The sequence below is a fragment of the Tyto alba genome, unplaced genomic scaffold (genome assembly GCF_018691265.1).
Source record: "Tyto alba isolate M040663 unplaced genomic scaffold, T.alba_DEE_v4.0 Super-Scaffold_40, whole genome shotgun sequence".
Lineage (NCBI taxonomy): Eukaryota > Metazoa > Chordata > Aves > Strigiformes > Tytonidae > Tyto > Tyto alba.
Genome location: NW_024881316.1, coordinates 1,009,001 through 1,023,311, shown reverse-complemented (window position 1 = coordinate 1,023,311; position 14,311 = coordinate 1,009,001). Strand labels below are relative to the sequence as shown.

General features: G+C 38.3%; 1 protein-coding gene across 4 annotated transcripts in view; it reads left to right on the top strand.

The window, feature by feature from the left end:
• Positions 1-14,069, top strand: part of AFG1L (AFG1 like ATPase) — a 70,576-nt gene extending 56,507 nt beyond the window's left edge. For 3 of the 4 annotated variants that reach the window (XM_042803431.1, XM_042803430.1, XM_009964793.3), the window contains exons 11-13: positions 9,495-9,635; positions 11,363-11,476; positions 12,209-14,069. In XM_042803431.1, coding sequence (XP_042659365.1) covers positions 9,495-9,635; positions 11,363-11,476; positions 12,209-12,343 — 390 coding nt within the window. In that variant the 3' untranslated portion in view covers positions 12,344-14,069. Of the gene's footprint in view, positions 1-9,494; positions 9,636-10,392; positions 10,470-11,362; positions 11,477-12,208 lie in introns of those variants that run through there. The other variant, XR_004408982.2, reaches the window with a different exon arrangement.
• The last annotated feature ends 242 nt before the right edge of the window (positions 14,070-14,311 follow it).

The following is a 14,311-nucleotide window of genomic DNA, read 5'->3' as shown; positions in this document are numbered from 1 at the left end:
TGTTTGTTATACCATCTTTTGCTCATTTCATGAGGCCTTAGAAATGTAGCCAGAGAAGGCTGGGAGGCACCAAGCAGAATACTGACATACAGTTCCTGAGTTTCAGAGCTAACATTAGCTTCCCCCATTCTTTGTGGCCTTGCATTGATTTCTTCCGTTCAGTTTCTCCATCTGTAGAATGTGGGATACATTGAGTTAAATTGTTGAAAACATAATTAGTTGATTTTTTCATTGAGTTAGTGTGTGAGTAAAAGATCTCCACCACAGTGCATTCTAAGGAGCTGGTTCTTGACAAGCAAATGGAGTTTGTAATTGTCCTTAACAAATCCTAGAAGGCTTTTAAGCCTTATTTTTTATTTTTTTTACTTCCTATCCCTTTTCTCAGCGGTTGTGTGTACATCCAAAGTTCAGGTGAAATAAGTTTAAAAATGAAATGTACGTATTGACTTGATTTTTTAAAATCTCAATATCGTAAGCGAACAATCATGTAAATGTCTTACTACCCCATCGGAGTAGTTTCATATCTCTGTGTTTACACATAAAGGTCGGTGTTCATTGTGCTATAGAAAAATCACCCTCTGCCTGTCCTCTTTTTGCAGTTCCCTTTTAAAATTTTGTTTAAAAACTGGTGATTGTGACAGTTTGGCTTGACTGTTGAGTTGGTGTAAATAATCTAGGCAACAGTGTACCTTATATGTAATCTTCCAAGGTCCAAAGGGAGGAAGGAGACGCAGTCTTCCTCACAGTATTCTCTTTTAAAGCCTTCCCCTCACTTGTGCGTAGCAACTACTGCCCTCTGCTGGGAATACGGACTTTGTAGTGTACTCAAACATATTTTAGCCTTTTCTTTACAAAGGTTGAATGACTTTATTTCGTGGATCCTGTAGTCTTTTAATTAGGTAGTTAAATATATCCTTCCATGCAGCTTCCAAGTACCAGCGAGCGTAGTGTCGTAACATGATAGGAAAGGATATCTATAAAACTGATTTGGTGAATAGGTGAACTAAAACAGTCGTGTTAAATGCAGAAGGTTTAATACAGAAATGCATGGAAGTTCATGAGCAACTGGTCACTGGTACCTGCGAAAGTATAACAGCAAAGCATTGACGTATGTGTATTTGCCCTACACAGCTGTTTCTGGCCACTAGTAGAATACGGGGCTAGATGAATCTCTGGGGTTTATTATTTTTAAAGTAATTGAAATAAGGTCATGTTTTCAGTTTGAGCTGGAAAACAGAGCAAGGGAACTTGGGTTACTAACCGTTAGTAAACCTACTGCAGCATAACAAAGCTAAGAAATTAAATTTAATATCTGTGTTGTAAAATATTATCTTACAGTGCTTTTTTTTTTTTCCTATAAGTTGTTTAGTGTTTCTGTGATTGACAAAATACACTATTTGTATGGATTAACACAACAAAGAGGAGGCAAACAGTTTCTGTTTGGTGGTTGTTCCATTGCAATAGGCGCACTGTACAGACCAGGAGGAAGATGTGGTTCCCAACTTGGATAGTTTGCACTTCCAAGTGAAAGATGTACCTAAGCTTTTAAAACCTTAAATAAAAAAAGAAGTTACCGTTTTTGAAGGCAACAAGTGATTTAGGAGTGCAAGTGTCGGTCTTTAAGTCGATTGAGTGTCTCCCCAGCATGATGACACAACTCATCTGCATTTGCAGTTTCATGATTCTGAATCACTTTGAGGAAATTACCCTCATAAAAAACTGCTGAATGTATACATTGTATAATTTGGCATCATTTTTAGGATTGTCGGGTGTAGCTGTAAATAAACATACCCTAGAGTTGTTCAGAAGTGAGCGCTATTTTCAGTAACTTTTTAGAATCGTAGTTTTCCTTAGTTTGGTTTTGATCTTGGTTTTATTCCCAGCAGGAGATTGGCTTTTGCACCTTTAGCTCTCAGCTGAGAGTCTGTCTCTCATTAGCTACGTTTGCCTTAAGAATTTAATCAATTTCTAAACCTCCCCAAACAAGTTGCCTTATCTAACTCACAGGTATTTTTCATAAAATAAGCTTAAGAAACTTATTTCTGGTGGAAATATTGTAATGTCGTAATATTGTTAGTCAAATCTCCTTTCTGTATACTGTGTGTATCAGGCCTTAATTTTTGAAAGGGCTCCCTTCAGTGAAAGCTGCATAAACCTTGAGGTCTTAGATCCTATGCTTTGTAGACCAGGGAATACACAAAGGCAAGATTTTTTTTAAAGCCAGTTGTAGTTTTAAGGATTTGCCTTTTTAATTCAGTTTTTTGTTTAAATGCCTGGATGTACTACTTTTTTTAGCTTTGTTGACCATGATTTTGAAATCTTAACAGTAAGTGCCAGTATTTAAATAGACTTATAAACAGAATTACCTAGAAACATAATTGCCACAGTTTCTATGTTCTTTTGAAAACTTTTAAAATATTACAAGATCACTTGAATTTTGATCTAGTGGTTTATTTAAGGGGAATTTACATGTAATTTTGATCTATATACACTTTTTTCTTAGGGCCTTAGCAAATAGCTGTTGAAATTGTTCACAGGTTTGTTTCCTTACTGCACCAAGCAATAGAAACTTTTTTTTTTTTAAGCCTTAACTTTTTTTTTTTTTCCGAGACCTTTTTGTTGACAAATGCCATGCTTTGCAGTTGGAACTGGCAATTTGGCATTGAAGGCTCTGTGAGCAGAACCATGCCTTTTGCTGTTCCTCCAGTCTGTAGCCAGCTTTGACCAGCTGATAGGTCTTTGAGACATCTCACTTGTCAGTTCAGTACAGTTGTCTGTCACTATTCAGTAAATAAGCTCTTCTGAGGCAGAAGTTCTGAACAATGAACGAACCTAGGAGTGTGATCTAGGGCGACTGACATTTCAACTCAGTTGGGATAAAATGGGGAAATTGGCAAATACCAGTGACTAAAGCAGTATTCATCTGTGCACAAGAAAATGAGCTCAGGCAGAGCAGGTGCAGAAAAGGTGTGCTTGGGGGAGTCTAGACTAGAATGGCATGCATGTTCTCCCCACAGGAGGAAAAAAAAAAAAAAATGTGAGAACCTTATCCACATCAGTCACCCCAAATAAAGACCAAGAATGGAAAAGCACTATTTCAGTTAGTAGATAGCACTGTCATATGTTAATATAAAATTGTTTATGAATACAATAAAAAGCTGGAAGTTACAAGCGTCTTCTTAATCAGCAGAAGAGCAAAGGTTGGAAACAACTTTCCGCTATGAGAAATGCAGCTAAAAAACTTCTGCTGTGTAAGATCAAGCAAAATCAGTTCTTCCCAGGATTCTGTGATGAGGTAACCTGAAATAGTAGGAGGCTGTACTCGATCCAGAAAATAACTTCTACCCCAGGGCAGATTCCTGCTCCACTGATCATCCATGTGGGTGTCAGAGCTGGAAAACAACATACACAAATGATATATGTATGTAATAGGTATGGAGTAGGTAAGAGATAAGGTGCTGTCCACACCAAAATGTAGTTAGAAAATTCACGAATGACTGTTACTTGTGTTTTCTGAGTTTTTCCCTCCTCCTGCATAGGCACTACAGTAATAGTGCTATGTGATATTGTAATTTCATGATCACACAACATTTGAATGCTGCTTCGCATAATTGGCTTCTGTCATAGTCTGCACCACAGTTAGTGTGTGATACTATTCTTATTAAAACAAACAAACAAAAAAAGCCAACAAAAAACAAAACCCCAAAAAAACAAACCAGAAAAACCCAACCAAAATCCCACCTTTTCACTGTTAGCGATTGTAATCTTCATTTTCTGGACATTCTTCTTGAGGCACTGAGTCCTAGACTGCTGTGGTCATGGGTCTAACTGAAGTCAGTGAATATTGTACTTTAAATTGGTAGTAGTCTGTGAAACCTGAAAAAGCACCTTTCAGAGGTCCTTAACCTGTTATCAAGAACTCACATAGGCTTTTAACTTTAATTTCTCTGTCCTCTGTAAAATGGAGATAATATCACTTTCTTGATGCACAGCCATAGTTGTGGAGATAAATTCATTACCTAGCTGTTGTGGTAGCAGAAGCCAAAGAAGCAATGCATTCTTCTTCCACAGAAACACTGAAAAAGTCTGTGAAAAATGAGACCTTGTAACACACCAGAAGTGAGGACAAAACACGTGTTGACAGGTGTGTGTTGTATGGGGACCGCTGTTCTGCATACTTGGTAGTCCAGATCTTGGGAGAGGGGTAAAAAGTATCAGTTAATGTAAGTCAAGACCATGGCATATATTCAGGAGACAAAGATTAAGGGTGCACAGCCAACTGCTGTCTAACATCTGTCTGGCCTTTCAGTTTTTATAAAGTTTTTAAAATGTAGCTTTCATTTGTGTGATTACTGCTGGAAACATCATTGGTCTGTTTATTTTTGGTGTCTTCCGTTTTAGTAACTAAAACACACCTTAAAGAATATTTTAAAAGAAAGAATAACGAATCAGTTAGTTAATAATTTTAACAAAGAAGTTGTATAGCCTCGTGTCAAGTAGTGTTCAAACACGTTAAATGATTTAGAAGTTGCAGGCCAACACACAGTGCTCGGTTAGGAAGCTCCAAACAAAACTGCATGTTATTTTAATCTTTCCTCAGTACGCCCTCTGATGTGATCTTTAATTGATCTTTAATTACACAATGACATGCCTTTTTTTTTTTTTTTTTTTTTTGGTGCCACTGGAAACCTTCAGTAAAACTTGATAAGAAATTGCCTTCTTAATTAAATTCTCAGTTTATTAATAATGCTTCAAATGAACTTCTCCTCTTTGCCTGTAACTTGCAGAGCTTTCCAATAGATTTGCACTGCCAGCAGTGTCTTTGAATTTTTAACCAAGTTTAGCTATGCCCTGACTGTCTTACATTCTTATTTAAACTTCAGCATGCACCTGCATCACTGACCATGACTTAGGCTTTTCTGTTCCTTTCTTGAATTATGATCTTGAAATGTTACCTCAGTGCTCTATAATATCAGCCCTACTTGTAGGGTGTGGCTCCTTTGGAAACAACAGAAAGAGGTCTATAATTATTTGTTATTGCTTAATTGACCAAGTTGGAAATAGTGTCTAGTCTTAAACTGGATTTTGGCTTTAGGAAGTTTTGGAGTGTTGAAGCATCTGCATTAAATTGTAGCTACCATCAATCGCAACTCTTCAGGATGTTACTGGAACTGGCCCTGGAATATCTTCCAACATCAACAAAAATAAATGCTGTCTTGAGATGAAGTATCTTTTTCTAACATATGTAAAGCATTCTATATTCTTCATACAATCTCTGAAAGATGAGCTACTTTGTCACTGATGAGTCAACAAGGAAGAAGGATGCTTTCTACTTTAATTAAATGGAATATATAATAGAAACAGGAGACGACTAACTCTTAGAACAGTCCACAGAGAGCTCCAAGTAATAAACATCCTACTTGAACTGAGATGATGATAGCTGAAAATGCATTAAGTAGACAGAGAAACAAAAACAAATGAAGGTGAGAACTCAGTCAAGCAGGCTGAAGTGGAGTAAACACTCTGTCAGGAGGGTAGCCCATGTTAGTGCTAATGTGTTTTGCATTAGTATGATGCCTATAAAATACTGACTCCTGGCATCAGAGTTAATGACAAAAATCTACAACAGTTTTACTTTATATGCACATGCAGGAATAATAATAGCATAAGAAAGATTCTTACCTGTTAATGATTTTTTTTTTTAATACATATATATTGCAGCATGTGAAAGAACTGATAACAAATGGTAAGTGACAATTGTTACATAAATGTGTTATGGTTCTGAAGTCGAGTTTTGATTGATAATTGATGAAACAAAAAAGATCAGACAGTACCAGAAATACGCACCAAATCAAGTTGCTATTTTTAGAGTGTTGTTCAGAGGACCAGATTAATCAAGCTAAACTTCTAATAAGAGGATTACATATATATCAATATTAGGAGGATTTGTAGCTTCGTTAGCAACTTCAGAGGAAGTAATACCTTCATGTATGCTACTGACTAAAATGAAATACTTTCTGTGACTGGTTGAGGTTCATAAAATAAATTTCAGCCCTGGAGGGTTATACAGAGGACAGTGCTAAGCATCTAAAATCATTTGCCATTAGTCTTGTTATCTAGTCCAAGCCCGTATTGTTGGCAATCAGGACCCAGCCGATACCTGCTGCAAGATGAGGAAGAAGGGCCCGTAGGCAATATGGTAAAGATGAGGGCAGGGCTGTTGGCTGCTGAAACAGCAGAAATCTGCTCCTCACTGGGGCTTCTGTGTATGACTCCAGCCAGAATCCTTAGCGGTGGTGTGATCTGGCCTTGAACCCCTTTTCACTGACTCTTTCCTGTGTGGCACAGAGTTGGTACGTGGGTGCTTGTGCCAGTTTTGCAAGGGCAGGAGGCCGGTGGCAATGTGACTTGAGAAGCTGTCAGGGTGCCCCCACGTCATGGGCTCAAGCATTTTGGGTGTAGTTTGTGAGTTAGAAAAGCTTGGAAGCAATTGCAGGCAGCATGGAAATTGGGCCAATGCCAAGGTTAGAGGAATACCAAAAGGGCTTTAAACTGTCCCCAGAGCATTTGCAAATTTGCTGGTGGTTCCTTCTCTTTACAGTGAGTAGAGTAAGGCAGAAGAAAATTAAGGGACTTGTCCAGGGTGAGAGTAAGTCACACTGAGAACAAGAATGAAAAGCTTTGTCTTCATCTCCAGGGTTATGTCTCTCTAAACTCTAAAAGAAGAGAGTTTGAGAACTCCTTCATGTAAAGAACTACAGCTGATGCCAGCTGAGCCATGTATAACAACAGACTGCCTGACTCAGACTTCCAGGGGCGTCTCACCAGAGTTGAGCCTTGGCAGGGCAGTACAGGCTTACTCTAATAAAATACTCCTGGCTGCTAGGCTCAGATCTGTCTGATCATGAGGAGTCTCCAAAGGCACATTTCTGCCAACATTTACAGAATATTATCACTTAGTGCTGGTGTAGGTGTTTCAGAAATTCTTGTTAAACAACTTGAAATTATCTGCCTTTTATGTCCTTAATTAGAAGAATTTTTGAACTGCCTGCTTTTTGCACTGCTGAAGTAGATTGAATTCTTGTTTGGCTGTGATAAAGATGCATACTGTAACCTTCTATGAACTGTGGTTGTATAAAAAACCAAGACAAGTATTCCATCTTCCTTTCTTCCCATTTGAAATGCGTTAGCCTTATTTTTGTCCTCCACCTGTTTCCTCCCTCCGACTCCCTAGGTTTTTCGTTTTCATACCTGGGTATCTACCAAGGTGCCTACCAGGTTCTTCGATGTACAGCTCAGCAGTTGGGCGCTTCAGTTTGTGGGTTTTGCAAAAGTTTGAAGCCTTACTTATTTATTTTAGGAATCATTTCAGGAGAATTATTTTAGGAGGGTGTATTCATGTGGTTTGGGTGAGAAAGTATATCACATTGAGGCAAGACGGAATAATTTCTCAGGGTTTGGGCTTCGGCAGAAGTGTGCTTGGGCTCTTCATGTGATAAAAGAACGAATCTGACCGAATAGCAGTGACATCTGTCATTTCTTACCTAAAGAGAGACATGAGGAATTGTTTCCTTTCTCACGTGCAGTTAGATCACTGCTGCTGTTCCTCTCCAGGTACTCAAGCACACAGGCATACTTGATCTCCTCTGTACTTAACAATACTTCAGTCATAAGTATGGAATAAAAATCACTGTTACCTGAACAGTTTGCTTACCACCAATCTTAAAATCTCCAGCAGCATCCCAGTTGTGCTGCTTTTAGTGCTTCCACTGTTTTCTGTTGCACTTGATGAGGTTGTTGTCCAGCTAGTGATCACTCCTATTTGATGGTGAGATATATAGTGGGCTAGTTCTGTGATGTTCTCATTCAGCAGCTCCTTTCACTTTCTTGAATATTTTCATGGATTTTTTTCATCAGAGCATTCTGAGTTCAGCTATTCTTTGTCCAGATGAGATTTTTGTCAGAGGTAACGCATGAAGCTGTTGCTGGTGGCCCTCGTGGTTATTAGTTTCTTGGTTTCTGGTTAAGAAGCCCATAGCAGTGGCGTGGGGACTTGGAACAGAGAAAGAAAATAAACAGCATATATAACTTTGAGGAGGCGTTATAGTATATACTGCTCTTAAACTCTGCTAAAAACACTTTAAAGTTTCTGTAATAATTATTTTCCATAGATGTCAGAGGGAGGTTGCCTGGTTGTGAATGGGAAAGCAGAGTGATTCATGAGTCTGCAAATGGGAGAACCAGCTCGGACGCTTTCACACCTACCTGGGCGGGTTAGGTGGTGAGAAGGTCTGGCTTACTCCCATTAATTTTCAGAAGAATTTCTGGAATGTCATCAGGGCTTCACTCCCCTGTATTTGTGTATAGACCATTTCTATGGGTTTTGCATTCTTGCATCTAAATAAGACCCAAAGTCCTGGTCATGGACAGCCATTAGTAATTGTTCAAAATAACTTCTGCAAGAAGGGTTCTAGTTAAGTGGTTAAGTTTGGCCTATAGCAAATTTGTCTAGCAATTTCAATTAGAGAAAATATTTTTTTATTTACTGTTTTTAAGATATTAGCAGTATTGCAGTGCTTTATAGCCATATTATTCTGTTGGTACAGCACATTGCATTAGATGGGAAGGCAGTTGTGATACTATCACGCAAAATGCTGCTGGTCTTGCTCCATGGAGCAGTTATGTCCAAGCTACTGAAGTTTCGCGAGTATGAAGTTTTTCTCCTAAATAATGGCTACTGCTTGCAGTACTGATATGGTAGAGCTTGCAGAAAAAAATGAGCTTCCATGTAATGAAAAAGTAATTTTAAATGAATGTATTTGAATGTGTACTTGAATGAGCTACTACTATTTGTTCATATCTTCTGTTGGTGGTTTAGGTACACAAATGGAAACTAATAAGTTAAAGATTATTATTTACTCATTACAGGTGTAACCATGAACAAAGGAACCGCTACAAAATTGTATTTTCATATTTCCTGTTCTTTCAGTATTCAGAATAGAAGATTTTTATTCACTCTGGGTTAGTCTTGGGTGAACTAAATGAGGGTCTACTTATGATTTACTAACTAGGCTATGCATTTGCATTTAAAAATCTTGCTGCTGGAAAGCATCCTAATAGCTGTTCAAATTATTTATACTTTAGGTGACTTTGTAGCTTAACCATGTTTTTAATTTTCTTCTGTGGATTATGGCGTGTAGTGACTATTTTGTTTGAGGTTGTCAGAGAGATCATAACATTGTCAGAATGCAGAAGCACCACGTTTGTAACTACTGAACACTGTTGAGGTAAAGCTGACAGTACGAATGAGCACCCATACATACCCGTGTCAGTAAGGGCAAACAAGCATTCCTGAAGCAAGATGTGAAGAAAAAACCTTAAGAATATGATCAGGACTTTACACCTTCTCTTCTGTAATTGTAGTATTTCAAGATACACTGTTTATGCATCGTTCTGTCATGGGTTTCCATTTCTTATGGTTTATTTTCTTTCAGCCTCTTGGGGCCAGTGACTATTTGGAGATATCAAAGCATTTTGACACGGTCTTTGTTCGGGACATACCACTTCTTACAATGGCAAAAAGGACACAAGCTCGTCGGTTCATTACTCTTATTGATACCTTTTATGAACATAAGGTGAGAACCAAGCCTTTCCTATATGTATAGGGGTAATATTGGGAGCCCTAAACCCTGACTGTTGTAACTGGTTTGATGTAAGGCTTTTTTTTTTGATGTAGTAGTGACTAGGAAAACATAAGCAGAATGAAACAACACTGCAAAGAAACATGATCCCAGCTTCACAAAAAAGGCCCCATTGCAATAAAGGCAAATAAGCAGGTATTTTTCTGATTTCTGTGAGTATTGAGAATGACCATAAATGGAAGCCTGAGCTCATTTGCCTTTCTTGAATAGGGGTGTTCATTTCTTTCCTAACCCAGGAAAACCACAGAATCCATGTCATCATTTTAATAATGAAAGGTTGTACTGCCAACTGTGCGGGAGTAAATTTAAATTTTTCAAATTTTTATCCCTATGGACAGTTGGTCAGGAATTAGTGCCTTCCAGAACAAGGTACGGAGGAGTTAATAGCATAGTTATATTATTAAGTTTAAAGGAAACAGTCACTCTAAGCTTTACACTAGGTTGCAGAACTGCTAATGAAGTAGTAATGATAAATGCAGCACTTCATGTGGATTTACAGAGGTTTCAATCATGGAAGCAAAATCAGCACTACTAAAACAAAGAGAAGTTCATGTTTAAGATGATTTTTTTAAAAGTAATGCCAGATATGAAACCCTATCTTATGTGTGATTATATATGCACACACTTCAACATTTATGCAATCAGGAAATATCGATTGAGATTTTTTTTTTTTTTTTTTTTTTTTCCCAAGAATGTCCTGGCAAGATGATCAGAAAGGCCCTGATTCGGCAAGGTTTTGAACTGACTTAAGCATATGAGTAGTCTCATGTAAGTCAGCCAGATTGTTTGTGCTTTATGATTTGGAAATGGACACTTTCTAAGAGGATACGTAAATATTTATAAACTAATAGTAGTGCGTTAGAATAGAAATTGGGGGGTAGGGGTGTGTCTGCTCTGTCCATGTGCTGTCATTAAGAATTGCAAGCAAACCACCTTTTCTCTTACTTCCTCCACAGGAGAACCACAAGTGTTAAACTCCCATCACAAGTAGTTGTTTGGAAAAAATACCTGAGGGAGCGTATTTGTGGGGACCTGTCCACAATGCCAACATTTTGCCTGCACGCTCTCAATGAGTGTCTCTTCCTGTAATAGCATTTTAGCCCCTCAGAGATACTGTATCTCACTGTGTGCTGTATCTTTTCCCAGCAGACATGAAAACAGCATCATAATTTTTATTAGCAAATCACGTGCACTTGAGTAGCATAGGTGAGAGCAAGAGTGGCTTTGCTCAGTCTTCTGGGAATTAGGGAATTTAAACATTCCTTAGGTGGAAGCATGTGTGCGGTGCACTTACCTACTGAGAGGAATCTAACTATGGAGGAAAGAAAGCATTGGTTACAAATACTTTATAGCTGTGATTTTAGAAAGTAAGTTTGATTGTGAAGTCATTGCCTGTAGATATTCTGCGTATTTAATCGGACATGTATGCTGTTCTCTGAGTAAGTTACAGGAGTTGTTACTGAGAAAAAGATCCTGAAAGGTTAATATTCTAAATGACTAAATCAGGTAAATCTGTAACAGCAGTGCTGACAAGAGAAAGGGAGAATACCTGGAAGAAAACCAAGGTTGTAATTTGAAGTTTGCTTTTCAGAAAACATGTATTTTATCCCTTTTCTGTAAAGCCCAAGTGATGATACTGTTGCCTGTTTTCCTTCTCTCAGGTGCGTATTATTTGTTCTGCAGTGACTCCTCTCCAGAGCTTGTTCCTGGTAGAACATGACAAGGGTGAGCTAGAGGACAACAGAGTGCTGATGGATGATTTGGACTTGAGCCAGGTACATGATATTAACATCATTTCCCTTTTGTAACAGAATTGGGTTTGGTCTCATAATTACAGCAGCATTTTAGGAAGAGGAATCAAGTACGCATTTAACTAGTGATTTGCTGCTTTTTCTGCAGTGTATCTTGCTCTCGTAGTTGCAAGTTATGTTATCTATTCATAGTCAAAGAAAACAGAACTATTTTGCATAAGTTTTAGGGTCATTTTAATCGTTAATCATTATATCTGCTCAATCATGTATGAAAATACTGATTTAAGTTTAGCATCTCCATTTAAAAAACAGAAATAAAAGATGGTCTGTTCTACCTCTTGCTAGACTATATAGGACTGCCTTACAAATCCTCACAAACAGTACTGTTTTGCCTGTTGCTTATTCTGGTTTTCCTTCTCCCGTTAATAGCCTAGTTATTAATGAATTTTTGAATCATTTGTCTAAATCAGTATACAATCAGTGAACAGAAAAGTGAAAACAGATGGTTACCATGTCATCATGTTGTTTTAAACCCAAATTACTGTTTTACTATGTTCTGTCAGAGGTTTACCTAGCTGAAATAGGTGTTTTTCTTTAATTTTGGGGCATTAATATTAATTGTTGGTGCCATGCTGCTGTCTTAGACAATACAAGCCTGCAAAGCACTCTGTCTTAGGAGTTAGATAGGATGCACTTCAGTACAGCTGTGTCTCTCCTCTCACAGTTCTGTGGTACTGGTTTTGTGTATTAATGCAGGATTCTGCCAAAGGACTCTCCATGTTTACAGGAGAAGAGGAACTCTTTGCTTTTCAGCGTACTGTCTCACGGCTTACAGAAATGCAAACTGAACAGTACTGGAAGGATGGGGACAGAAGCAAAAAAACATTATAAAGTTGAATAAAATCACCAAGAAGTAAAACTACAGAATTGGAAAGCTTTTTAGCACAACTGAAACAATAATTGCACTTTATCATCTGGACCATGTTTTCTTTCATCGGTTGTTTTTTGTGCTTAAGACATGAGGGCTTGGTTATTTTTCTGTACCACGGGTATGTGGACATGTGAAATTTTGCCTTAATTTTCTTTTCTGTAAAATATAACTTTGATGTTCAGGAAGTTTGGTGGGATTAGAATTTTTCTGGAGAATTGGTCTAGAGACAAAGTTAATGGGCCATGCAGCATTCACAGTAGATTTACAATGTCACGTGAAGAGGGCACTTCATGGTTCATGCACTGAGAACGTCGTGTACAATGTGGTTTGCACAAAAGAAAAATCAAATGCTTTCTTTATGAACTCCTGCTATGGTATAGGTCCCTGCTAGAACTCCTCTACCGTGTACTCTGTTGGGTATTTTTCCTGTTTTCTGTGTGTAGCCATCTGCTGACTTTCAGGCTCTTAAGAGTTTCTTGTAATCAGACTGTTGCTCAGTCTGGTTCATTGAAAACTAACAGTTTGAGCCACAGGAGAACCCTGAGGAGAAGCTTTGGAGGTACTTGAAACCGCACAGGATTAAGATCGTAAGTAATCATGGATGGGAAAGGAAACGATGATAAGACAGGGTATACTCTTCCTAAGCTTTGCGGTTCTTGCAAGCCTGGATCTGCTGCTTCTTCACCAGGGACATTTCTGTACCCTGAATTTTCTCAGGCTTCATCTGTACCAAACCTCCCGTCGCTGCTGGCACAGCCGCCCTGATCTGGGGCGCGTAGCACACGGTACTGCTGAGGCAGGTCATCCTGTTACAACGGGAATGTACTTTATGGGAAAGATGGGATATTAACTGATACCTCAGAACACATCCCCCATCCTTGTGTTTGTAGTTGGAAACTTCCTTTTAGTTCCAAATGCAATTGTGTCATTCCTGCTTTTGATCTGACACAAAATGCGGTATTGTGTGTATTGGCTTATAGTGCATTTGAATATAAAGACATTTTAAGAGCATATTTAGAAACCCTGAAGAGGGAAAAACATTATGTGGATGGACTGAAAAGATTGCCCTGATTTCTTAGGGAGGAGATACATAACACACTGTCCCCAGATTTGAGGGATTTTCTTGGATTTTGCAACATGACCTTTTCCTTGTACTGTATCTGTTACCAAAAACATTCTTCTCTGCCTTTATTAAGCCTGATTAAATTGTTTCAATCATTGCCCAGTCACAATTACAGAAAGCTTTTAAAAGGGACCTTTGGGGGGCAGGGAGGGCTGGAGAGGTCCTGTGCACTTGCCTGTGTTACAGCAATCCAGAAAGTTTGGAACCATGTGCTCAAGCCTGGTTTTCTGTTCTGATCACTTCTGTGTGTCCTAGAAGTTACTCATGCTGCCTATACCTGTTGTTCAAAGAATTTTTAAAGACTGTATTTATAGTTTATAATTTATGCAACTATGTTGTTATTCCCACAAGGGTGACTAATGCATATTTATGAAAACCCCAATAAGAATACATTGCTTATACTTGGGAATATCTGAGTAATTCATGTATATTTTCAGAGATTTGTATTGGGTTTCTCAACAGGGGGACTACTGAGATTCATGCATGTGTGTCTCTATATACACACACGTATGTATACTTAATTTATACATATATATGAATACAGAGAAAAGTAATAGATATAATTTAAGTGTGTGTGGTTCTATATTTATACATGGCAGTCTATACTTATCAACCTGGGCCTGCACTGGTAACTCCTGAAGCTTTAGTCTTGCCTTTTTTTGGTAGTAGCGTTCAGATGCCTTGTCTGAACCAGAATATATTGGGGGGAAACGGGAGGTGGTGGTAGATACCCTAAAGCACCTTGCAGCCGGATATTTACCTGCATTCCTTTAAAAACTGTTTGCATGTTTAGCCTGCACGTCCT